This window comes from Cyrtonyx montezumae, unplaced genomic scaffold (assembly GCF_038088225.1).
Source record: "Cyrtonyx montezumae isolate F1298 unplaced genomic scaffold, pur_monq_1.0 scaffold_7, whole genome shotgun sequence".
NCBI classification, from domain to species: domain Eukaryota; kingdom Metazoa; phylum Chordata; class Aves; order Galliformes; family Odontophoridae; genus Cyrtonyx; species Cyrtonyx montezumae.
In genome coordinates this window covers 14,449,180-14,474,797 of record NW_027072078.1, presented here as the reverse complement: position 1 = coordinate 14,474,797, position 25,618 = coordinate 14,449,180, and the positions used below count along the sequence as shown (strand labels likewise).

Below are 25,618 nucleotides of genomic sequence, written 5' to 3'. Positions count from 1 at the left end.
TATCACATGAATTCATGAAATTTACCTTAGATTTCTACTTACCCTCCTCAAGCAAGGGAGTAAGTAAACAGCAGGAAGATAACCAGATGGTGTTTGGGAGTCACTAAATTCATCCTAATTTGGGTACGGTTGAAAATACTATGCAATGAGTTTTCTTTGTGGATGTTTCTTTTTCCTGCTATGTAGGTGCTTACATCATGAAAAATAAGAATAGAAACTGTTATCTGCTGACAAGTTTTCTGATTGATCATCGATAGAGAAGGACCCGATAGTTAACTTCCTTATAGCTCCTGCCTGCATCCAGGCTGAGGCTAATATACTCTAGGGTCAAATTCACATAGGTTTAATTACATGCTTACTGGAGTATAATGTTTAGCCTTTTCCAGTATCAAGCCTGATGTAATGCCTGTACCGTGGGAAAAATAATATGTTTATATTTAAATACAAACACTGGGAAATTAACTTTAAGAGACTTTATGCAAAAGTTATCCCTCTGGTTTCCAAGCAAGTATTGTAGGTCAATGACTTAAAGTATGTCACTGCATCTTACCTAAGCAAATGCAGGGAATTCTTTTTCCTTAGTGATCATTTCATAGTAAATTAATATGTTTATGATCTTAATTGCCTGCAATATTTTAATTTAATGGGATATTGAAAATTTCTATTGTTCATTTGCCTGAAAGCCTATTTCTGTTATCAAAAATAAAGACTTTCATTTTAACAACTGATAAAAACATGTGCACTTACACATTTGGCCTTGCAGATTATGAGAGTAGAAATCCATCACTGTAGCTAATGCATCAACAGAGATGGAGAGAATTGTCTATATGTGACCTACATCTGCCCACGGTGCAATCCTTGTTGATTTTTTCCAATAGCTGTACACATCATAGAGCTTCAGTAGCTAAAACAAAAGCACAGTTTGCTTGCATGGTTTGAAGGAAAATGTGTACATGGTTGTTTAATGCTGTCTGAAGTTCCTCTGAAAATGCTTTTTTGTCCTTGATTTGTTACATATATTTCAATAGGTGTTTTTTTTTTCACCATGACCCTCCTATTCTGCTTTTATTAACATTAAGATAAAACAAATGTGAATATTTGAATAAAGGCGTGAATATTAGGAATTAAAAATGAAAATAATATAAATTGGGCTTTTTGTAGATGAAACTTTCTTGTACGTATCCTAAAGAGTAGACAGAGACTTCCCAAATCTTTCACTGACTGATAATTCTTTATATTATTTATCTAGGTAACATCTTGGTACAAGAAAAACATCAGAGATTATATTCACAAGCTAAACCTAGGTTCATCATTATTGGAAAATGAAGAGTTACTTCAAGAGTATAAAGAAATGGAAGTGAGAGTGAAAGTAAGAAATAAGATATTTGATTAGTGAATTGAATTTAAAAATAATAGGAAAACATGAACTCAAGCATTTACTGTGTGAGTAGATACACAGTATATATACATAGGGTAAATATATATGTCTGAGACGGTGACTCCTTCTGCCTGTGAAACACTGTCAAAGAACGTAATATGCCACTGCTGATAACTGTGTTGAAACATAATTTGCTGAGAAAATTTTCCTGGAAGAAAGATTCAAAAGATTATACGTTTCAGCCCTGTAAATGCAATGTTTACATGATTATTGTAAAGGTACACTACTTTCCTATGTGTAGTTGATTAAAACTGAACTTTTCCTATTAGGAATGGAACTCCACTGTGGAACAACTAGAGGCTGAAGCACTGAAGATCTTGCTTTCAGAGGACTATACAGAAAAAGAACATTTAAACCTTTCAAATCAGAAAATCCATCTGCTGCGAGAGGAAGTGAGTTGCCATATGGAGAAGAGGAAAGCCTTATTAGAGGAAGCTAATGACTTTTTTAATATGGCTGGCAAGGTTGGTAAAATGCTAAGCCTGTAGTACTGTGGTCCTCCAAAAATTTGTTTTCTCTTCTGGACTGAGATTGGGGATTTTGCAAAACAAACAATTTGAAATGGAATATTAGCTTAAAATTTAAAACCCTACCTAAAATGTTTCATCTTTCTTTTTCAATATTACAATAAACCTGTCCTTCACAGGTATGTTCATCTAGTAGAATTAATAATACAAATTTTTCTCCAGAATCTTTTTAGTTACTAACTTTTCTAACTGATGTTTTATTTTATGATGTCTAAAGAGCAAATTGTTTTATGTAATTTTTAAAACATGTTGTTTCTAGATCATTTATAGAAGCCTTGTAGAGCATATCATTTCCAACAACATACTTAATGTATATATTACATATGTTGACAAAACAACCTTAAGGCCTTGGCTCCACTAATTTTTGTTTTGAGCACCAGGTGGGGCTGTAATCATTTCTCTTTCAACCTGTGATACATTCCTTCAAACAGTTTGTTTAAAAAACATGGAAGCAATATTTAGGATTTAAATATTTACTATATTTAAATATTACTTATTTATTATTTACAGATCTTTTGTTCTGATATGTCTGATCTTAATCTCATTTATAATGAGGAAACTGAGAAGGGCAGGTGCTAACAAGGCAAAACCTGCTGGTTACTGCTTTGAAAACAAAGGCAGCATCTTTTCAGAATGCAGACCTGTGCTTGACAGATATACCTATCAGAATCACTAGATCTTGTGTGTCTGCTCAACACTTCGTGTTTGTGTTTTAAGTTGTGGTATGCCTTTGCCTCCATTTTGGTAAGCTCTATGGCTCTTTTCTGGTCTTGCACACTCCTCAGTAGGTGTTTGTGAAGCTTTCCTTTTATCAATCATTTTTTGTGTGGTTGTCTTCAGTTTGACTTTCTGCACTGGGATCTATATGTATGTGTCCTCTGAGATATCTTGGGATATTACACCTGGAATAGACAGACATTACTTTGATAGGGCAAAAGCTTGAGAACATTTACTTGGACAGCTTTAAATAATAAGTAAGGTTTTAACTGAGCTCAGTATGCACAGACACGTTTCTAGTTAGCTGAGGAGCATCCCATGCTTGGGCACACGTTACTACAAAATGCAACTTATGATTTAGAACTCCAGGCCAAATACGCTTCTAACTATCGATGATGCCTTTGTTCCTCCAGTGTCCAAAATAATAATAAAAGAAATCATTTTATAGAGCTTTAATGGAAACATGCCAGGGGGGACTTACAGCAGGAGTACTCTCTGCATACAGCTTTGGGGCTTGTAATACACATCTGCATGATCTGACGAAACTTACTCTGTTTCTGCTTCTAGATGCAGGTATATAAAACACAAGTAGAGGTGTTTTACTTTCTTTTGGTCTTGGTAATTAGCAAAGCAGAAAAAAACTACAGAGAAGCAATAGAAGACATGGGATTTTGAAAGCAAGACAACTATGCAGAGCCAGATGTTGGTAGAGAATCAGAGGATATACAAAGGGACTGTATCCCTTCACTTCCCCTAGAACATCCCAAAACCATGATAAGTGGCTGAAGAATATATGTTTATCTTTTTTAAAAAATCAAGTTATTAAAGCGAAAAACAAGCCAAATTCGGTGTTCATGTTTTGTAATTCAACAGCCACAAAAACTGACTGGGAATTGTGAATGGCATGATTGATGTGTGTATGTATATATACATTATAGTAGTGTGAAATAATATGAATCTCAACCATGAAAAATGATCAAGGTAAAAATTAAGCAGAAAAGCTGGAGTGAAACTGTAGTTCTTTCAAAAAGATACCTGAATTTATGTGGTAGTTTTAGTGGAAAGAAATTCTCCAAATGGCTTAGTAATTATTTTGTCTTGCAGAAATTACAGTCGTTATTTTCAGAACATTGATGTTACTTTTTATTATAGCTTTTAAGGTTTTCATTATCTGTAACTTTACATACCAGAATGAAAATTAAAAAAAAACAAACATACAACATCATATCATTACTGTTAAGCATTTTGATCGCTTATTATAACCCTTCTGCTTCTGCATTGAATATAAGCTGCAAAATACTTGTGTTGTCAGCTATTCAGGTCAATTAGACAATTTCTTAGAAAATATATCATTTAATTTATGTTCTTGTACCACAGTTTCAGGTAGATCTGATGCTTTTTTCATATTGTTGCCTATGCTATCCCATAATCTATTACAAAACAGTAGGTATGCTAACCTTGAAAAGAGAGTGAGATAGAGGTAGAAGGCTGTCTTTGTGCACATTGTTTGATGTTGATTTATTTGAGCTTTTGAAAGACTGAATTAGGACATGGTATTGCTTTCTGTGCAGAACAGGAGAGGGTATAGGACTGCCAATGAGTACTGCAGCTGCTATGGGAAAAGTCAATCAAGATAATGTCTTGCTCTCACTTAAAAGTGAAGTTGAATATGAGGAATCATAAATCTTTATTTGTGATAGCAGCCTTTAGTTGATCAGAAGGAAGGTAGTGCAACAAATAGAATTTTTCTATTATTTTTTGAGATGTTGACTGATATACATAAAGAACATGCAATTATGTTTAGGAAGAGAACTTGAAGAAAACACAATTTTTTTCCTCCATTTTCTAACATACTCTTGGCCAGTTGCCATACTGCTCAAGTTACTCTTTGATAAACAGGTAGCACTGGCATTAAAATAAACCTTAAGGTTTCACTTTAAATTTCCACATTGCTTGGCAAGACTAAAAGACACTTTCTTAACATTTGTTGTCAACCTAGTTAAATATTAAGTGCTAGTACTTTTAGAATAACTTTACTCATTGTTTTCTTTATTTTCGAAAATTTCTGATGAGTTAGATTTCAGCTGTCTGAATTCTCTCACGCATCTACACTTGGTATATTGAGTCAATAATAAGGACTTCATTCTCAGCTACTACATTCATATGTAATATGTTGGAGCAAGCTGGATCATATTGTCCCTTGTGAGTCTCAGTGAATTTTCACTTTTCAATTTTTATTCAATTCATACTTAATTCTAGTTCTACATCTGGAAGAATGCAAAAACTTTCAAAAATTTTTAAGGCAAATACAAATTATTATTTTTTTTTTAAGTTGAGACAAAAGATAGAATTTTACTATACCTTTGGCTTTATTGTTTATAGGAAGATTTTTTTTCTCCGTGATAAGTTGAGACTTCAAAAGCGTTATATTTTCAATCAGTCTATAAGGTTATTCATTGGATTAAAAAGTTGAGCATGAAATTGAGTTTTTCGAAGTGAGAATTTAAGTCTCATTGGTGATTTCCTTTTAAATATATTTACGTATATCTACATATATTGTGTAGTACTTGTTATAAACGTTATATTTTTTTACTTTGTTAAGTAAATATGTATGTTAAGTGGGAAATTAATACTATTAGATCTTGTCTGCTGCCTTGCATTATTTGTGTCTCAAGCTAGTCTGGTATTTAAAGACATAAAAATATCTGTGTAAGAATATATGGTGTTACTGATAGGATTCTAATTATGCATAGTAGGCTTAGGTCCATTTCTGTTTTTACTGAAATTACTATTAGTGGGTTTAATAATGGAGTATTGAACTGCTATCTTTTTTCTGCTGTAAAAGACAGAATACTTCTATCACTTTCTTCTGATATTTGAATGAGAAGCTTATTGTTTTAAAGGAAAAAAACTGTAATAAGATCAGAGTTGTGTGCCTGCAAAATCAAACCCTACATTTTTAATAACAGTAGCTTTATGATTTGCTTGTTAGAAACAAATTCAGTATGTTTAAAACATTAAAAAGGAAAAGCATTGGCAAAGGCATTTAAGAGCGTGCTTCCACAGAGTGCTAACACTATTAGTAGTATTACTATAGCTCATTTGGTTCTGTTTCAATATGCTGATAATTGCTATAAAAAAGGAGTAGTTTGAAATTCAAACTCAAAATCTCAATGTGTTATTACATGCTCATAGTTGCATTAACTCTTGTTGAAATATATGTTTTATTCTGTGAAAACTGAGTCAATATCACACCCTAAGTTAAAAAGTTATTAAAGTATGGGGTTTTTATTTTTTTAAAAGTATTTTTTAAAAGTATTTTTTAAAAGTATTTTTTAAAGTATTTTTTAAAGTATTTTTTAAAGTATGGGGTTTTTATTTTTTTATTCCCCTAAAGTATGGGGAAACTGAAGAACTGGGAAATATTGTTTGACCTTTGATCATCTGTTTATATAAATGCATATGCGGACATGTTTAAATAGAAATATTGACAAAAGTTGTATTTTATTTTCAGGCAATTGATGTTCTTGAGAATTACCCTAAAATCTTAAACTCAGAAGGCTTAAGTTTGCCTGTCCTGTCAATGAAGTATGATAAATTGAAGGAAGAAATTAAAGGCTGCACAGCAAGTACCTTGCAAAAAGGACAAACTTTAATTAAGAAAGCAGATTCTCACAGGTATTCCCTTCATTTTTCATATTTGCTGCATTGCTCTGTATCTACCTGTTCTTTTTCAACTCTACTAATTAAAATGATTTTTTTACAGCTAAAGAAGTCAATTAAGCATAGAGATGTGATTCTAAATGACTGTTTTCGCTGTACTTCTCTTTCATATCTTCTCGCTGATATTTAAACAAGCCAGTCACTTTAACAAAATACATTGGGAATATTACATGCTACTTTTAAAGACTGTGTGAAATAGTGGAATTGGTAAGTTAGGACATTCAGAAACAGGGGTTTAGTGAACCGTTTGAAAAAATATGCATGTGTTAATCAAAATAATGTCAACTGATAAGAACACTTCCCATGGCCTAGTGTGATCCTTTCAGATGTTTTGAAACTAGTTCCTATGTTAGTACGACATTTGATGAGAGACAGCAATGTTAAGCAAAATGGAGAAAGTATGGAAGTTTCTCTGCTCAGTAATCTTAATTCACACGTCAAATCACTTTTTTTTAATTACAGCACATTTTATGTTTGTTTGTTTTTACACTGATGTAAATCATAACTTTGTTTAAAATCAGTTCTAGTGGTTTAAATCTACTTCTCAGATAGGTGCAATAAGACAGATTATCATTTGTGCTAATGGGTTCTACTTCAAAGAACAGATGTTCATTGTTGGTAGCTATCTAGTGGTCAGCTAAACATCTACTTTCTCATTAAATGCTTATGTAACTTAATTATTCTTAAACTTCGGATAGACTTCAGTGTAACAACTGAAATTCTAGATATGACTTTGAAAAAAAATTATCTAGATCATACTCTCATATCACACTAGAAGCAATTGTCTTAAACTTTGCTTAAAGATCAAATAGAAAAGAGTATTGGGACAGTAAGATATCAGAATACATCAAGAAGGGGATGAATTCGTCAAAACTATCCCATTTAAGTAGCTGCTGGTAAAATTCAGTAAGAACAGATAATGCCACAGGCAGACCTCCTGCGTGCCACAGTGCTGCTCCAGTGCTCAAGATATCCTATAAATAAATAAATAAGTAATGTTTCTGCCAGAAGTCATTATAATTTGAAAAAAAGGGCAAAGAATAAGAGCTAAAGTAAAAATTATCTAACATAGGAAGATGGAACTTAATGTCAATTGCATAATCTTACTTGAAAATTATTTTAGTACTTCTAAAGAACACTAAAAATATATAAATAACTCTAATATTTCAAACATCTTGTTGCATCATATGCATCAGTCCTGTTCTAAGAAAGCAAGCACATAATATTATGGCTTTTCTATTTTTCTCTGCTGTCTTCACACTTCATGACCTAAATATAATAAATTTGCCATATACTGCTATGAGTATTGCTACACTGTTTGTACAAACGGAATACTTTAAATGCCTAGGTATGAGCTTGATGATTACAATCATGAAATGATTTATATTGGCAAGGTACTCTGTAGATCATTTGGTGCCATTTCCTATTCAAAACTTTCAACTTACATCAAATTGCTTAGAAACAAATTTGAATACCTTCAAGGATGGAGATTCCACAATCCCTTGGGCAATCTGTAGTGCTAGTAAGCACAGTCAGTATGAGACACATGTTTTACTTATATCTAGCCAGGACTAGTAATGACTTACACAGTGAGTAATGTTAGCAAATATGGTAAGTTGTTCATATTCCAGAATGCTAATTTTCCTCAGAAAAGTTAATGTTTTGTAAGAGGGAAGAGATCTCTCTGTTCTTTACATGTATAAACAGTGTGGCATCCTTAAATATACTTTCAAATCCTTCTAAAGCACATTACAGCTTTATACAAATTGTACTCCAACAATGGAAGAGGATAAGAACAGCATAGAAGGCAGTACTTATAGACCCTAGAATATTTTAAATAAAAATACTGGAAAATCTGATTTTGGAGCTTGTATGTTTTTGAATAAAAGCCATCTAGAAAATTAGGAATGCAGCAAAAAAGTATTTTTAATATATCTCTGAGTCCTACTTGAAGCCAGCAGAATTTTTTCTTTAACTTTAGAGGACAAAGGAAGTAACCTTGAATAAGTATCTGAATAAAACTAAGCTTATGTTAAAAATAAACAAATAAAAATGTATTTTGAATGTTTGTTTAATGAAAGAAATTCTCATGATGATTAAATTTTAGCAGTAAATTCGTTGATTTTTGGGTTTCAAAACTTCAGATCTTAATTATATGAAGTTATCTCTTCACAACTCGAAGAGAATTGCCTCAAACATCAGACTATGAATTGCTCATCTGATACTGAATGTTTTAAATCACCAATTGCTTTGTCAATTGATAAGTTTACCTGCTGTTAAAGTAGCATCTTTAAAGAAATACTGACTTACAATATATGAGACATTCTTCACCTACTGTAAATTCCAAAGAAAACATTTGTTCTCTATAGTAGAAATGATATGCCGTGTATTTTTACTCTTTTTAGGATCTTTTCATTTGTGGTCTTGTTTCTAGGTAATGTAACTTTGATTGTTGGGACTATTTATGAGATTAAGTATTTCTCAGTTGATCAGGATATACAGCATATGAGTCTAACTGCCAATCTATGTTGGCAATAAATTGTTTTAAAATGTCAACCCTGTGTACCACTTATTATCGATTTTCTTGGCATTCATTTTAATATTTCTCTTGGTAATTTTTCTTCTAAGGGTCACAGCGTAAAATTCTTGTGATATCTGTTGTCATAGAAATCAACAGAATGTTTGTTTGCTTAGCCATTAAAAGCCTGATTGCTGAGCAAAACTAAGAAATACTAACAGTTGCATTTATGTATTTTAGCTCTTGGGTAATAGGGATTCAGAAAATCTTAGATTATGTTAATAAAAAAGAGGATCAAATAATCAGACAGTGTCCAGTTGATAAAGAATTCACATTGAAGAAGCACCAGTGGACTGCCTCGGTTGAAGATAATCTAAATAAGGTACACTGTAACATATTTTCATGTTATTTTATTCACAACCAATGCATTGCATTTCCATAGTTTAACTATGTGAATATTAAACTTGACTCAATTACAAATAGTACACTGGTCTGTTGAAGAGTAAACTGCTGAAGTTAAAATACTGAATGCTGTTATCAGAAGCAGTGAACATAAATCTGTACTGAAAAATGCAGGTTTTTTTCCATGAGAACATTTTACCAATTATCTTTGTTAAAGCTTAGATAATGAGCTGTTAACATTTGTTCCTTTGAAAAGAAGTGAGGAATTCTTATACAAGACTGTGACTCACAACTTTACTATATTGTTCCTGTCTTTATTTTCATCTGCAGCACAACGAAATAGTATTATGGCAAAACTGAGGGTTAATAAGCATGGTGACTCTGAAGTGCAGCAATTTTCCAGTTAGTCTGAAGGAGAGTAAAATAAGTTTTGAATTCATGAAGATATGCTTTAAAGCATTCGTAGCCTTCTTTAAGATGTTAAATGCTCTTCAGTACTGCAGATCTTTCTAATGGTTTGTCAGAGAGGAAATAGGTACAACTCCGAAATAAGATTCCATATGCAAACTGTAACTAAGACAAAAAGCCACAGAACCAAAACAGTAATTTTAACAAGATTTGTTTAAAGGAAATCCCAGAGTGTAGAAAATACTTAAAAAAAAAAAAAAAAAAAGTAATCAGATCTGATGACATAATAAAGATTGTAATCTGATACTCCATAATATACGCATGATGCTTATAATGAACTATTCTGAATCAAATGAGAAGACAGTTTGAAATTACAAAGTCCTTAGAACACATTTTCTGTGCAAAATCCCATGATATTGGAATACAATGTAAATATCGTTGAATTTAGCTGAAAGTAAAATAAATGCTGATATCTGCTGTAGTTTTGCAGTGGTGATATTAGCAGCATAACATGAATATTAAGCTAAAGCTTCAATAATGAAGGTAGTTCTTACTAAAAGTATATCTTAATTTAGCCGTATGTTTAAAACTCCAGTTTGTTCCCAACCTTTCATTAGAAAACATTTTGGAGATTTGAACCCTAATACATAATAATGAGCACAGTTCCATGTAATAAAAATTATATTACTCCTGTGCAGAACACTATTCATACCAACCTTCTGCTAATGCTATGCATGCCAAAGAAGTGTTCAAGTGCTAAATTCAACTGTCCAGAGACTAATGTACTATGACAGTGAAATAACATGTGCATGAATCTGTGTGGAGGTAGGATTTTTGGCTTGGTATTGAAGCTTTAAACAGAATTTCTGGTGGTGTTCTTATAAAATGAAACATAATAAAAGTATGTATGGCAATATGGTCATACATAGATTTTAATACAGTTATCTTATTGGATTAGCAAACCTGGAATACTTGGGACAAAGAGAAGAACTGCCTGCGAAATGAGAGCAGTGTGGAATTTTTTCTTCCATTTCTGACTGTGCTGTTAGGTGTGAAATAGTGGAATTTTATTCTTAATCTCTCTGACTATATGAAATACATAATTTACACAGTACCAGACAAATGTTACTACTTTTTTTTCCCCCTGTACAGTGATTTCCTTTACTTGTCTACTTTTGTAAACTAACTGTATAAATAATGCTTTCAAATAAAGGTATCACAGTCAGTTAAAAAAATCACCTCGATGCTTGCAGTTGATGTGGAGATTGGTCCCCATCTGTCTGAGTCACAAAGAATTTTGAATGAGCACCTTGAGATGGCTAATCAAATAAAGGTAAAATAAATAAAATTCATATTTGCAGATTTAATAATGTTAAATATTTTCAGAAATAAATGCAAACTATTACAGCAGTAGATTTACGAAGACCCAGTCTAATTTTAGGTGTGGACAGAGAGCTTTTTTAGAAAAAAATAGGTATCAAACAGAAGCTTCTAAGAGGGGGGTTGGCTCAGAAAATCAGTTCTGAAAATTAGGTTATACTGTTTATTAATGTTAATATATCAGTTCTGGTTGGCTGAATTCCCCTGAAGAGCACTTCTATTGTTTTTGTTCTTGCTTTGCGAAGTGACTAACTTCATCTGAATACTAAGATTCCTGTTCCTTACCAATGTCTATTTTCAACTTCATATTTAGTTCTTATTAATAAAATGTTACGAGAAAAATGATTTATTTCAGCTTGTAATAGACATTATGAGCACTTCAGTTAAGAAACTGAATTGAATTTTGCAGGAAAAAAGTGACGAGTGAGTGTTAACAAGTGTTATCAATATTCATAAATTGTTTATAGTCATTATACATTTTGTTCTACACTTGTACCTTGTAAGGAAACTTCACATGAACTGGACAAAACTGAAGGAATCATCAAAGACATGAAAGAGTTTGAACCTGAGCAAGTGGCAACTTTTAATAGCAAAACTGACATTTTGAATGAAGAACTGAAAAAAGTTGAATGGAATATTAGTAAGAAAATAGAAATTCTAACATCTCACGTGGCCTTTTTAAAATCATCAGTGGAGGTACAGACTTTCCTCTCATTCTGTTTTAATGGTGAAAAGTCTCGTAAGCAAAAATATTTGCTTTATTTTATATAAGACAAATCCTGTAGGTGCTGTGCCACAGAAGCATATGTATTTGTAAGCTTCTTTCTGTTTTAATGGATATCTGTACCATGTGGGCAAGTGGCCCTGGTCATTGAACTTTCATCACCGTAACAATTAGTCTACGTACAGATTTACTAGTGGTTTAAATCACTATCTTAGGAAGAATTATAATTGAGTTTTTGGTTTTTCTCACATGCATGGTCTCTTGGTTTTTCATTACACACATAATAAAAGCACTTATCTGTATGTATTCTGGCTCATAAGTTGATATATTTTTATAGATTAAAAAAACCCACAGTCAAATCATTACAGGTATTTTTAAAAATCTTGTGCTTCTGCTGAAGTTCTGATTTGTCTGAATGGATAATCTATGCAATACCATAACTGTGCTAGTGATGCTCAAAGCAATTAATTTTCACATTGTATAGTGTTTGTTTTAATTTTCTAACACAGTGCTGCTATTTTATCTTTACAAAGAAATTGAGGATGGAATAGAACCTTTAAGGGAAAAAAACAATAACATTTATTTGATACCTTGATTTTAAATAGTTGGTAAACTGGATCACATGTGCTATAAATTATTGCTTATATCGTTTACTTGATATAAAACAGATATTTGAAAATAATTGCATTGTTATACTGGTATATAACAATTATGTAAAGATCAGTGACAGAAATTAATTGTTTGCTTTTCATCTATTGGTTTATGGATTACTCAAAACATTGATTATTGTTTAGTATTTTTATAGGTCCTGGGGAGGAAAATAGATTTTAAAATCTGTAAACAACTCAATATAGCATGAATTCTATCTTCAATTTTATCACGTCTATATACCTTCATACAATAGCAACTGAATTTGTGATTTTTAAAATAATATTTTCTGTGTTTAATAGGTGAATGACTATATTCAAAATCTGAAGGAATTCTATCAAGCAGAACCTCTACAAACAAGCAGGGAGACTGAAAATAAAATAGCAGTGGAGTCAGTTAATACAAAGTGGCAAAAGACTTTAGAGAAATTTTTTTCCACTGAAGATCTGGGTCGAACTTTTCTCAATTTATTAAATATGGTGAGAATGTTTTTTTTGTTGTTTTCTATGAAAATTTTTATAATTTGATATATTTCACTGAATATTTAAAGTTTACCTCTGATAGGGTTTAATCCTAGTTTTGTGACTGATGGATTGTAACCTGTTTTTAAAGGTATTAAGGCAGGTATACTTTTATAAAATACTAGTGTTATTTCAGTGCTAATGTTATTATAAAAGTACGAAGATTTTTGTATTTGACAATGAGATGGCCATTAGTCAGTGAGCTAGTACATGTACTGAACATAATTGGATGTATACCTTTTGTTCATGTTGGAATGCAACATATATGTAAATGTGGTATTTGGTTTATTTTACTTCCTAAGAGTCAGTCAGTCTTTACCAATGTAAGCATATGAAGTTCTCAGAAAATGTGTACTGGAACTGCTGCTTTATGCATAGATCATAATTTCTGATGTCTTTACATTCTTTCTTTCTTTGCATTGCTTAGTCATCCCAATCTAATTTTCCAGTACCTCTTCATGGGATGATTTGTTTACTTCTGCATAAAATCGCTATCTATTCCATGCCTCCTAAACTGGCAGGATTAATGTAGGCAGCATGGGTATGCAGCTGTTAATTCTGTTTTTAAGGGAGAGATAAGGAACCAATCACAATATGCTGAGAGGATGAAAAGAGGAAAATGGTGATGATAACATGCTGGAAAAACTTACTCAGGGAAGGTACTGAGGTGGTTAGTGAAGGCTAAGTGTGTGCATTCAGGTCTGAATACAGCCAGGCAAGGATAAACTGTGCAGCAAGCTGAGTACGTCTGAATATGAAATCGTATGAGGAGCAGCTGAGGGAAATGGGATTGTTTAATCTGGAGGAGGCACAGTGAAGACTTTACTGCTTTCCACAACTGCCTGAAAGGAGGCTGTGGCATGATGGGGGTCAGCCTCTTTGACAAAGCTACCAATAGGATTAGATGGAAGGGCCTGAATTTGTGTCAGTGGAGGCTCAGGTTGGATATTAGGAAGAATTTATTCTCAGAAAGAGTGGTGGGGTATTGGAACAGACTGCACAGGGAGGTGATGGAGTCACCATTCTTGGAAATGTTCAAAAACCATTGAGTTGTGGCGCTGAGGGATGTGATGGTGATGGGTTGATGATTGAACTAGATGATCATAGAGGTCTTTTCCAACCTTAATGATTCTGTGATTCTATTATTCTATGAAATTACTTAAAGTCTACATTTATCTTCAGATATTCTCTCTCTTGAAGGCGTGGAAGTGTGTTATCACCATATTTTCTTCTGATCTTCTGATGATATTCCTGGCTTGCAGGTTAAACTATATAGAAAGATACAGAGCAAACTAGCAGTTTACAAAATTTTCTTGAAAGAAAACTTCTTAAATAGGGAAGCCAGCAGCAGCATTATCAGTTTTTCTACAGTGTTTGAGCTCTGTTAAAAAGAGGAAAACCTGCCAAACATTCAAATACTGAACATGCTCCCATGCTTCACTGCTCCTAAGGTTGTCAGCACAGAGTGATCTGTTCTTTATTCCTTTCATCATCCAGCTGCTATTCCCCAGAAAGCCATTTTTGGGTAGTTCTGTCTGTTCAAAAGAATTCCAAATTTTATGAGCATTCAAACTTTTATCAGATGGCAATAATTCAGTCATTACTGACTTGTGCTGGACTTTAAAAAATAATAATGGTTGTAGTCTCAGTATATAAATCTGTTCAGCTATAACTATTTCTTAGAGAATAGTATGTTTAAGTATACATAAAGTACCAGAATTTTTCAAAGTTATCCTGAAATATTTGTTTTTATTAAATTTTGTTGATATTCTAATATTATGAGGTTCTATTGTATACTTTTTTAAATACAAATATAAATTTGAGAAAATGTGTATTCTTATTTATTTGCCAGGTAAACGAAGGCTTAATATTAAAAGCAGAAAAGATTGTACAAATAACAGAAGATACCATTATTAATTTGAGTAAAGAAATGAAAGAACTGACTGATCTTTGGGCAATCTGGAATTTTAAAATTAATCAAGTAAAACCCGTCAAGCAACAGTGCTGGATATTTGAAGAACAACTAAATAAGGTAAATAAAGTACAAAGAAAGCAATTGTGACAATTATTTCTGGATTGTTACTAGTTTGTGTGGCTCTCTAACTATTAAAGGTATTATTTTAGAAAGAGAAATAATGGATAAAATAATTCTCTATAATCTATTTTACATTCCAGGTTGTCATCAGGAATGATGCTGATTTTGATTGTTTTTGCCCCTTCTCAAACTCTGAGTCATCATTTCAATTACTTTTAGCCCCTTCTTGTACCTTAAGTTACTAAACTAACTTGTTTCTTAATAGTAATTAAACTCAAAGTCCAGCCATACTCATAAGGACAGAGATTTGAGAGCTACTAGTCACAAGGCTTTGTAATTTCAGTCTCTCTCCAGTTTTTGTACTAAAAATCTATGAAATTTACTGATAATGTTTGCGTGTTTGAATTTCAGATTGTTCTTTCAAATTTAGATTTGGGCTATCTTTTTATTATTATTTACTACAGAAATACTGAAATATTACTAAAATATCACCAAAATGTTATCTTTTAGACTACACATGGGCTACAGATTCTTCAAGAGGCACTCAGGCTTTCATCTACAGTCGACCTTGGAAGCAATCTTTGTATTGCCTCAGAACAACAAAAACTTAACCAAATGAAACCACAGTTTCAGGTGAGGAACTGAGCTCTGAAAGTGCACAGTGGTTCAAATGATCTTGCTAGTGCAGTGAATAATCATATTCACATTGCTTTCGGACAATTTGGAATCGCACTATTCTACATTTTATATTAATTTTCTGGAAGATAGATGTCGCATGTTAATAATGTCAGGGAGAAAACATCTTACTTTCATTGTCTCCAGGGTGTTTTGTGTAACGTTAATTGCATTTTCATCAGCATACAAACGTTGAGATGTAGTGAGTGCAGGGATATCATCAGCATTACATTGATGCTGTCTGCCTGGACTTGTGCGAGGCCTTTGACACAGTCTTGCACTACATCCTTCTCTCTAAATTTGAGGAGATAGATTTGAAGGCTGGGCTATTTGGTGGATAAAAATTCATTGAATGCTTGAAGCCGGAGGGTTGTGGTCTGCAAATCTATGTTCAAGGGGGAGCTAGTGACAAGTGGTGTCCTCCAGGGGTCTGTCTTGGTACTAGTGCTCTTCAACACCTTTATCAGCAGCCTAGACAGTGGGATTGAGCACACCCACATCAAGTTTGCTGATGACACTAAGCTTAGTGATGCAGCTGATATGAAACAATGAAGCGATGCCATCAAGAGGGACCTGGACAAGGTGAAAAGTGGACACACAAGAATCTAATGAGGTTCAGTGAGGCTGAGTGCAAGATGTAGCACTTGGGTTGGGACAATCCCAAATATGCTTACAGACTGGGAGAGACTCATTGAGAGCTGGCCTGCAAAGGATTTGGGCATTGGTATGAGACAGTAGTACACACTTGCAGCCTGAAAGACCAACAGTATCCTGGGCTACATCAAAAGAGGGGTGGCCAGCAGGCTGAGGGAAGTGATTGTCCCTCTCTGCTCTGCCCTCCTGAGACCCCATCTGAAGCACTGCATTCAGGCTTGGGGCTCCCAGCATGAGGAAGACATTGACCACTTGTATCAGGTCCAAAAGAGGGATATGAATTTGATCAGAGGGCTGGAACACCTCTCCTCTGAATAAAGATGGAGGGAGTTGTTCAGCTTCTCAACTTGGAGAAGAGAAGGCTCTCAGGAGCCTCCCAGAATTTGAGGGGGGCTTATAAGCGGGAGGGAGACCCTTCTGACATAAACCATTGTATGATATGCTTTGGAGCTGGTTAGAGGCTGAGGTATATCATGCTGAGTTTCCTGTGTTCTCTGAACACAAAATTTTAGTGTGTCAGACAGTTCCTGTTCCCCTGAAAGTCAGTTTGACAATTCTTTTGACTTGAAGGCTGTTACTGGGCATCATTGAGATTCACACAAAACACACAACAAAAAAAGAAAAGGAATAGAAAAGGAATATGGACAATGTTTTAGAGGCTTTTCATAAAATCATAGCATATGCTAAAGTGAAATTGACCAACAAGAATCATTGAGTCCAACTCTTGACTCCACACAGGACCAAAATTTTACATGACTTCAGATATAAGAAGTACTGACATTTCTTCTATCCGCCCTTTTTTATATTCATGAGTCTTTCACTGGGCAATGGAAATATAGAAAAAAAGTTTTCTGATGGAAAATCGTTTTGTAAAATTACAAATATTGATGGCTACTGAGTATTCCAGGGCATGTGAAGTTCCTGGTAACACTTTTAAACATTTTTGTCTCGCCATTTTAGTGTTTGACATTAATTTGCATCTTTGAAAATTCCCTTCAGCAGGGTTCCCTGGGAGTGGGGAAGGTTTTTGTTTTGTGAAAGGAATAGCATTTGTTTAGGGTCCTTAACAATAATATATAAGCAGTAGATGCTCATTTAATAAAAAACCCTATCTCTTCATCATAAGTTTCACATGTGATACATGTTTCAAAGTCCTGCAGGTCAATGATCAAGCCACGTTGTTTTGCAGATGACTAGCAGTGGCATCTGAATGCAGTACAACTGTATAAATGCTCTTTGATCAACAGCTGCAGAAACTAAGAGGTTGCATCTGGCTTAGAAGTGTTTCTGCTGGACTGCAAGCTCCTCTCTCATTTGTGAGAGCTGAGCTATGTGTCTGCTGGATACCACTAAAAAAATAGACTATATCAGCTTTTTAGTGTGAGATTTAATAACTCTATAGTCTTAGATATTGCAAAACATTTTGTGCTAGACGTGACAACACAGCAGTCAGTCAGTGCAACTAAACTTGATAGGTAGGGAATTTGATCTTTTATGCAGTTTTCCCTATGTTCATTTACCACTCAGTGGTTTATTTCATCAAGCGAAAGGGAAATCTTCCAAATACATTTGTCTAATTTCTACTCCTTTTTTTACTAGCAACTGAATGCTGAGTTTGAGTACGTGATGAAGTTATTAGAGTTGCCAGGTCAGAAAGGATTTCCTGTGAAAGAGAATTCTGAAAGAATAAGTAAGCTTATTCACCTTCATCAAATGGTAAAGAGCACAATGGAAGAGTATGATGAGATTTTCAACAAGACACTTAAATTTCATCACTTTAAAAAGGAAGTGAGTACAGTCTTTTAATGCATGCCTTCATTTTGCCAAAAATCTATTTATTTTATTTTACTGCCTGTTATCTTTTTTTTCCTCAAACAGTATTAACATATCTAGTGACCAGAATAAAACTTAGGATCTAAAACCGTATGAAATTTGGATAGCTTAAAATTAAGATCAGAATCCAAATTTAATTGCATGTTATGGATAAGGATGTAATGATAAGCTTCCATTCACATTTAGGATACACACTGATCTTTAGTTTAATATTTTCCAGCTGGAATGTCTGTCAAAATCAGGAGAACTGGATTTTCTGGAAATAACTGTGGGCCCTGAAGATATGCACCATGCCAAAGCTTACCTCTTGAATGCTCAGAAGAAACATAAACATATCAGACAGCTTTATAAGCTGGTTATTAACCAGGGAGCGGATATCTTGTCTGCAGTGCAAAAGCCTGTGAGTAGAATTAGAATGACCTATGGAATCAAGGATAAATATGTAAAAGATTATAGAGCTATCTTACAGACATTTAGACGTACAAAAATGTATTTATACAGTGAGAAGAATAAATACAGAGATTTGAGAACCCTTTTAAAGGAAATAAAAACAAAGACTTATAGCAGTTAAGAGTTTTTAGATTTCTGCTTTTAGAATTTGCAGATATACAGCCATCAAATAAAACAAAGCATCCAGGAATGATGAAATTTATTGTTCTGTACTGAGTCTAACAATGAGTTGGTTTTGCAGTTTTCATTTTAGTTTAGTTGAATCAATACTGCCCTGAATTTTATATCTTAAAAAATATATATATATATATATATATATTCCCTGTTTAGAATTGCTTGAATGTTTCTGTAAAGAATCTGAAACAAGAACTTGCTCAACTCAAGTGGGACAACATTAACTGGAGTTCCAAAGCAGATAAGTATGAGGAAGAACTGTCACAGCATTTCCAATACTATATCAATCAAGAGGAGATAAATGAGGTAAGTGAAAATAATACTTGTTAAAAGGACTGTTGTGTTCAGTAATGCATATCACTGTTTCCCATACCCCTAGATCCTTTGTACATATAGAGAAAAGTTAATTTTCATCTTGCCAGCAATCTTTGATAGTAGCAGTAATAGCTTATGGTCCATAACTCTGCAGCTCTGGATTATACAAAGGTTTTAGGCTGGCAGTAAAGTTATTTTACTAAGTTAAGAGCAATGGAAATAAAGCAGTTATGTTTTCTTTGATTTTCAGTTCTGTCTGTTTCATCTAAAACGTGTGGGTCTTTGGATACCTTTTTTTATGAAGCTAAAGTTTGAAGCAAAAGTAGAATTTATGTAACTTGTGATTATAAGGAAGTTCCTTGTGTCAATAAGAACTTTCAGTCTTTTAAGAAGAAATTCAGAATACTTCAGTACTTGATATTTTGTCAGTAACACAAGGCGTGATGCTTAGAAAAATTGTTAAAGTATTCCTTGTCGCAAGATATTACAGAATTTAGGTTAGGAAAAATCACTTAGTGTGGTTATTAATGTAGCATTATAGTAGGCCAATTATAAATTCCCTCACTGTTTAGCAGATAAAATGTAAAGCTATTTATGTCAGCAAAAATTTAGGAGGTGTATCCCCCAGAATGACTTTTTCTAAAGTGAGCTGCTCAAATGAGATGTTGATGACATTAGCATCTAGAGTTGATCCTCTGTAGAGTGAATTTTGTATCCAAAAAGCACAGGCAGTGGATTCTTACTTGGAAAGTTTTCCTACCATCGTTTCCAATAATGTGAAAAACAGAAACACAGCAGAAACATGGAATTGAGTGCTTTTTGGATTCATACTGAAAGATATCTTTTCTTAGTTTATCTTTCTAAATCCAGACATAAACGAAGACTATATTTTTTCACAGTAAGCAGAGTTGAGGTGACTGAGATTTCTCTCCTAACTATTTTCAATTAAAAAGTTGTTTGGATTTTATTTTCTTTTGCTAAATGTGTGTTTGTGAAAATATCAGTTTTCATAGAATGGTGATTTGGGCCCCTCACTACAAGAAGGACATTGAGGCCCTGGAGCGTGTTCAGAGAGGGGCAACAAAACTGGTGAGGGGTCTGGAGCACAAGTCTTATGAGGAGCGGCTGAGGGAGCTGGGATTGTTCAGTCTGGAGAAAAGAAGGCTCAGAGGAGACCTTATTGCACTCTACCACTTCCTGAAGGGGGGTTGTGGTGAGGAGGGGGGGTGGGCCTCTTCTCCCTGATAAGTAATGACAGGACGAGAGGGAATGGCCACAAGTTGCACCGGGGAAGATTTAGAATTAGACCTGAGGAAACATTTTTTCTCTGAAAGAGTGGTCAGGCACTGGAATGACCTGCCTAGGGAGGTGGTTGAGGCACCATCCCTAGGGCTGTTCAAGAAGTGTTTAGATGAGGTGCTAAGGGATTTGATTTAGTAGTTCAGTGGGTAGGGATGGTGGTAGGAGGATGGTTGGACTTAGATGATCTTGTAGGTCCTTTCCAACCTAATGCACCTATGAACCTACGATACTAGAAGAACACATGTGTGAAAATGTTTTTGAATCTCAACAATTCTACTCCCTTATCAGTCATAACCAACTGTGTGGCATGGTTGGCATGCCCAAGGAAAGGGATGCCATTCAGAGAGACATAGGCTCAAGCAGTGGGCTCAGGTGAATCATATGAGGTTCAGTACATCTAAGAGCAAGGCCTCACACCTGAGTAGTAGCAATCCTCAGTATCAGTACCAGCTGGAGGATGTAAAGATAGAGCACAGTCCTGCCAAAAATGGTGTGTTGGACATGAGCCAGCAATGGTTTTCTGGGCTGAAACAGCTCAACTGCATCCTTGTCAGCATCAAAAGAAACATGGCCAGCAGGGTGAGGTGAGGGAGGTGATCCTGCCTTTCTGCTCTGTGCCAATGAGATCTCACCTGGAGTACTGCGTACAAGGACAGGCTGAGAGAGCTGGGGCTTTTCATCCTGGAGAAGAGAAGGTTCCAGGGAGTACTGATAGTGGCCTTTTATTAACTAAAGGGGTGCTAGAGGAAGGATGGGGACAGACTCTTCAGCAGGGTCTGCTGTGATAGGACAAGGAGAAATGGTTTCAAACTAAAGGAGGTTTAGATTGGATTTAAGGAAGAAGTTTTTTACACTAAGGGTGGTGAGGCACTGGTAGAGGTTGCCCAAAGATGGTGGATTCTCCATACCTGGAGACATTCAAGGTCAGACTCTGAGCAACTCAATCTAGCTGAATGTCTGATGCTAAATGAGAAGCACTTGGGCTGCAGGATCCATGCTATAGAAGAGGGAAATTAATCTTAAAGTACCTAAGTAATGTCACATTATAGTTAGCACTGACATATCAGATTCAGAACGTTTGAAGTTTGAATTGAAATATTCTGGTTTTCTTGATGAAAAGTCCTCAGAATTGCATTCGAGAAATATTTGCTCAACATCCTGTGTATAAGGCTGGCTACATTCAGAGAGAATGACTTTTAAATTAAATCCCACATCTATTAGAAATTACTATTAGGAAATTTCCTCAGCAAGACTTGTATAATGTAGGTGTATATGCATTAATACACCTCTATTTTTGTTCATCTTTTAAATTAAGAATTTATAACTAATTTAGATTAAAGATCAAGAACTAGTTCAGTAATCAAGTTATGATCATTCACTTATTTATTTTGTATTCTGTTAATTTTAACATTGAAATTAATCTGAATACTACTAATATCTGGCAGAGTTGTCTTAAGTGATAATTTCTTCCCTATCTAGTACATCCATGTAGAGCCAAAGCACCACTAAATTACACTGCAAACATTTGTGACAGAGCTGAATCAAGCCTCATATAGCTTAACACTAACTTGAAAGTATTCGTGAGGTTAAAAGTAGCAGAGTTACATACACATGATAATCCTCACACTGCAAAAGACTTCTTACTTTTATCAATAACATTTGTGTTCTTGCATAGAAATTGCAATGGAAGAGATCTTAAAGTAGGTTCTCTGCTCCTCCAATCAGATCAATTTGTTTCTTTCTGCTTCCCTTAGCAAATGTGAATTTAAAACATTTTAATGGTAATGAGCTACCTTAGTTCACAAGTCAGTAGGAGCTGTTATTTCTCAGTGTAATTCTCAGCTCATAGTTTATTTTTATTTTGGACTTAAAATCAAAATAATGACTGCTAATGACTTGAACAGCACCTTTTCTTGCTTCCCACTTTGTCTGGCTTCAGCCTGTTCTTTAATCTTTGCCATTTTGAAAATCTATTTACAGCAACTTGTTTTCGTGGTCTGTTTAGATTACTAGCACTACTAAACATTTGAATGTTGATCAAAAGGGAAGGGTAAGTGCATAACAACACTGAAGTGCCTCTGAGAGAGGCTGGGGATCAAAGCATTTTAGTGGAGTTGTACTGTAACAAAAACATGTTTAAAGCAGTTTCATAAATTGCTTTTTTTCATGCATGTTATACTTATGTGCTAAATCTAGGAATTGACATCTAAAACCCTCTCACCATAATTCTCTGCTCATGACAGCCCAACTATAGTTAGGAACAGCTGCCTGATAAATGACTATGACACAATGGAGAAGTCATAAAGTTCCATTAAACTTTGCTGAAGTCACTAGAGCGTATTAGATTGTATAGACAGATATCTAGTAACTCTCATTGTATTTTGCAGGAAATAGTGGAAAATGGAAATAAGTTTCAATTTCAATTTTCTAAAAATTGAGCCATATATTGTACCCTGGTACAGTTGCTGATATGAGCAAAACTTGTGAATATGAACTCTGAGAGGATAACATACAAGTCTGAACTGAATCTGGTTTTCCACTGAGGCTAAAGGAGAAGGGTGACAGCAGCTGCAGACCTTTGACACATGAGCCATCATATCTGAAACAAGGCGATCTAATTTCACATGCTTTGAGGAGAGCTTCTGTCCTTATAACTGATCACCAGCTGATGTATGTTCATAAGTCAGTGAAATAAACTAAAAAAATATTACAAAATTCCCTTACTCATCTCTTGTTTTCCTCAAAATTAAATCAGCAAATAAGGCCTTGTTCGGAATACTATATTTTATTCTAAAGAGGTAAACAGAGTGCTGTTAGGTGATACATTTTATTATTCTGTATACTAGGTGGGATAAAGAGCTTAAACTGATTGGAGTTCACTGTCTAAGTGATAGAATTCCTTTCCCTTCCATTCTACTGTGTGGAAATCATCAGTCTTTTCAGTGCTGAAATAATGTGGTAGAGTCCCCACATAAGAAATGAAAATGAAAAAGATATCCCTTGATGGATTGGCATTAGTATGTAATAATAACAGTGAATTAATAGCTTTTCCAAAATCAGTAACAGCAAAATGAGCATTCAGTACTCCTTGGATGTTTATATGTAGCACTGAGGGGGAATCAGTATGATTCTAATAAAAAAAAAAAAAAAAAAATATTTTACATAAGTATTAAATTGTGGATGCTCACCTGAAGCTGTTAAAATTTATCAAGTATAGTTATTTTTCATTTATGTGCATTTTTCATTTATCTGGCTGAACAGATTCCAGATTATTAGAATTGGCACATTTCTTCTACATCATTTCATTTAGATAAATAGAATTTTTTTAGAATTAATTCTACATTCCTCTAAATGCAAAAATTGTTGGCCCCCAAAGGATGTGAAATTTGCAAAAAGTTTTCATTTTTTCAGTTTTTGAAACTTCCAAATGATCTGTATTTATTGAAAAATAATTGAAAAATAATTAAAATACCTCTTCTGAGGTTTTACATTTGTACTTCAGCAGATTTTTTTCCACTTCTGTTTTTCTTGCCCACTGCTTTAAGGCATATAATATATTTTGCATTTTTAAATGAAATAAATTTAAATAAAAATAATGTTATACAATTTTACACTTAAGTTCATAGTGCTTTGAAGACGCTTTCTTTGATACTTTGTTTGATATGCTTCTTTATAGAACACCACTAATGCAAGTAATGAGTTGGTTTATTAAGTAAAATGACACAAGCAAACATAATTAGTCGTAAGGGAAAAATAAAAATAAAACATGAGGAAATGTAACAACTCTCTGTGTTATAATTAGCTCCTGTTGTAAAGAAATACTACTTTAAAAATTTTAATCATACATGACGCTATTTGTTATGTATGAAAATCATCCTGGTAAATTGTATAGTAGTGCTTCTGATTTATATGTGAGTAAAGGAAAGCATAAGTTACTGGAGCTTCATCAGTATCATTCCTATAATTTATTATTTTTAAAATATTTAATAATTTAATGAAAATTTATCCAAATTTCATCATAAGTTACAGAAGAGTACTTCAGCGAATTTAACATAACTAAATTTAATAAAGATGATCTTGGCTGAAAGAGGTCCCCTTAAAAAGTCTAGAAAAAAATAAGTCTAGTGGTTCATGATCAGAGCTACTGTTTCATAATTTATATTATTACAATAACAACTTCCCCTTAATGCTGAATGTGCTGCACCAAGCCATTACTAACTGGTAATAACACTCCTGTGGTACCAAGTTTATCTAGTTGTAGTTGGGAGAGGATTTATTTATTTATTTATTTAGCTGTTAGGCACATTGTCTCTGCTACCATACTCATAAAATATTTACTGAAATTCAGATGCTCATATACAGTCTACATTTTGATCCTGCAAAAAACTGAATTAATCTTCATATGCTGTAAATAATCATACTGGGTTATTTAGATTATAACAGTGTATAAAATTGAGCATCTATGTAATCCTCTCAGAAGCAGAGCTTCTAGTATTATGAAATATTGTTTCCCTCCATTTTATTTCACAATAAATGCTATTGCAGTTTGGTCCATAGCTGTTATAATACAAGGATTATATGATCATTGAATAGTTGATAAACTTATCAACTTTTTTCTCTATTAATCAATTCCCAGAAGAATGTTAACATTCTATTTGGGGAAAAAAAATAAAATTTTGTATTGTAGGATAAAAGTATTGTAAGAAAATACAAATATTTAGTTGCTCTGAAAGTAATGCTTCCTGTTTATTTCCATTAAAACAGGCACAAAGAACGCAACAACTCCATTTGATAGAGACAGATCTTAGCTAAAATGGTAAAATGCAGTTTTTTAGTATAGTTGCTACCATTAGCTATGCACTGTCACCAGAGATGAACAATAACTTTTATGGCCTTTTTTTCTTTTTCATTTTTTTTTTGTTCCTGGAAATTAGATATGGGTATACAGGTTACTGTTTGTACTAGAGAGAATACAAAAACCGCAAGTCATCTCTTTGTAGTTGAAGCAAATGCTCTAGGACCAGGTTATCTGAGCAAGAATCTTAGCATTTGACTAAGCTTTTTGCCAAACCCTTTCTGGATACAATACTCAGTACTCAGAAAGCATAAATATTGACATAAAAAGATTGTGTTCTCCCTACTTGAACAAAAATCCTAAGGATATAAATTTTCTT

At 33.8% G+C, this 25,618-nt stretch overlaps 1 protein-coding gene across 12 annotated transcripts in view; it reads left to right on the top strand.

Annotated features, from left to right (window-relative positions):
- The window catches only part of CCDC141 (coiled-coil domain containing 141), a 59,876-nt gene that overhangs the window by 11,522 nt on the left and 22,736 nt on the right, over positions 1-25,618 (top strand). For all 12 annotated transcript variants that reach the window (XR_010623105.1, XR_010623104.1, XR_010623106.1 and 9 more), the window contains exons 6-17: positions 1,250-1,369; positions 1,708-1,902; positions 6,197-6,360; positions 9,164-9,305; positions 10,947-11,066; positions 11,618-11,809; positions 12,788-12,964; positions 14,859-15,038; positions 15,552-15,674; positions 17,970-18,158; positions 18,424-18,603; positions 18,984-19,133. Coding sequence is in view for 9 of the 12 variants with exons in the window: in XM_065751218.1 (XP_065607290.1) it covers positions 1,250-1,369; positions 1,708-1,902; positions 6,197-6,360; positions 9,164-9,305; positions 10,947-11,066; positions 11,618-11,809; positions 12,788-12,964; positions 14,859-15,038; positions 15,552-15,674; positions 17,970-18,158; positions 18,424-18,603; positions 18,984-19,133 (1,932 nt within the window). In the remaining 3 variants the exon portion in view is untranslated. The remainder of the gene's footprint in view (positions 1-1,249; positions 1,370-1,707; positions 1,903-6,196; positions 6,361-9,163; positions 9,306-10,946; positions 11,067-11,617; positions 11,810-12,787; positions 12,965-14,858; positions 15,039-15,551; positions 15,675-17,969; positions 18,159-18,423; positions 18,604-18,983; positions 19,134-25,618) is intronic.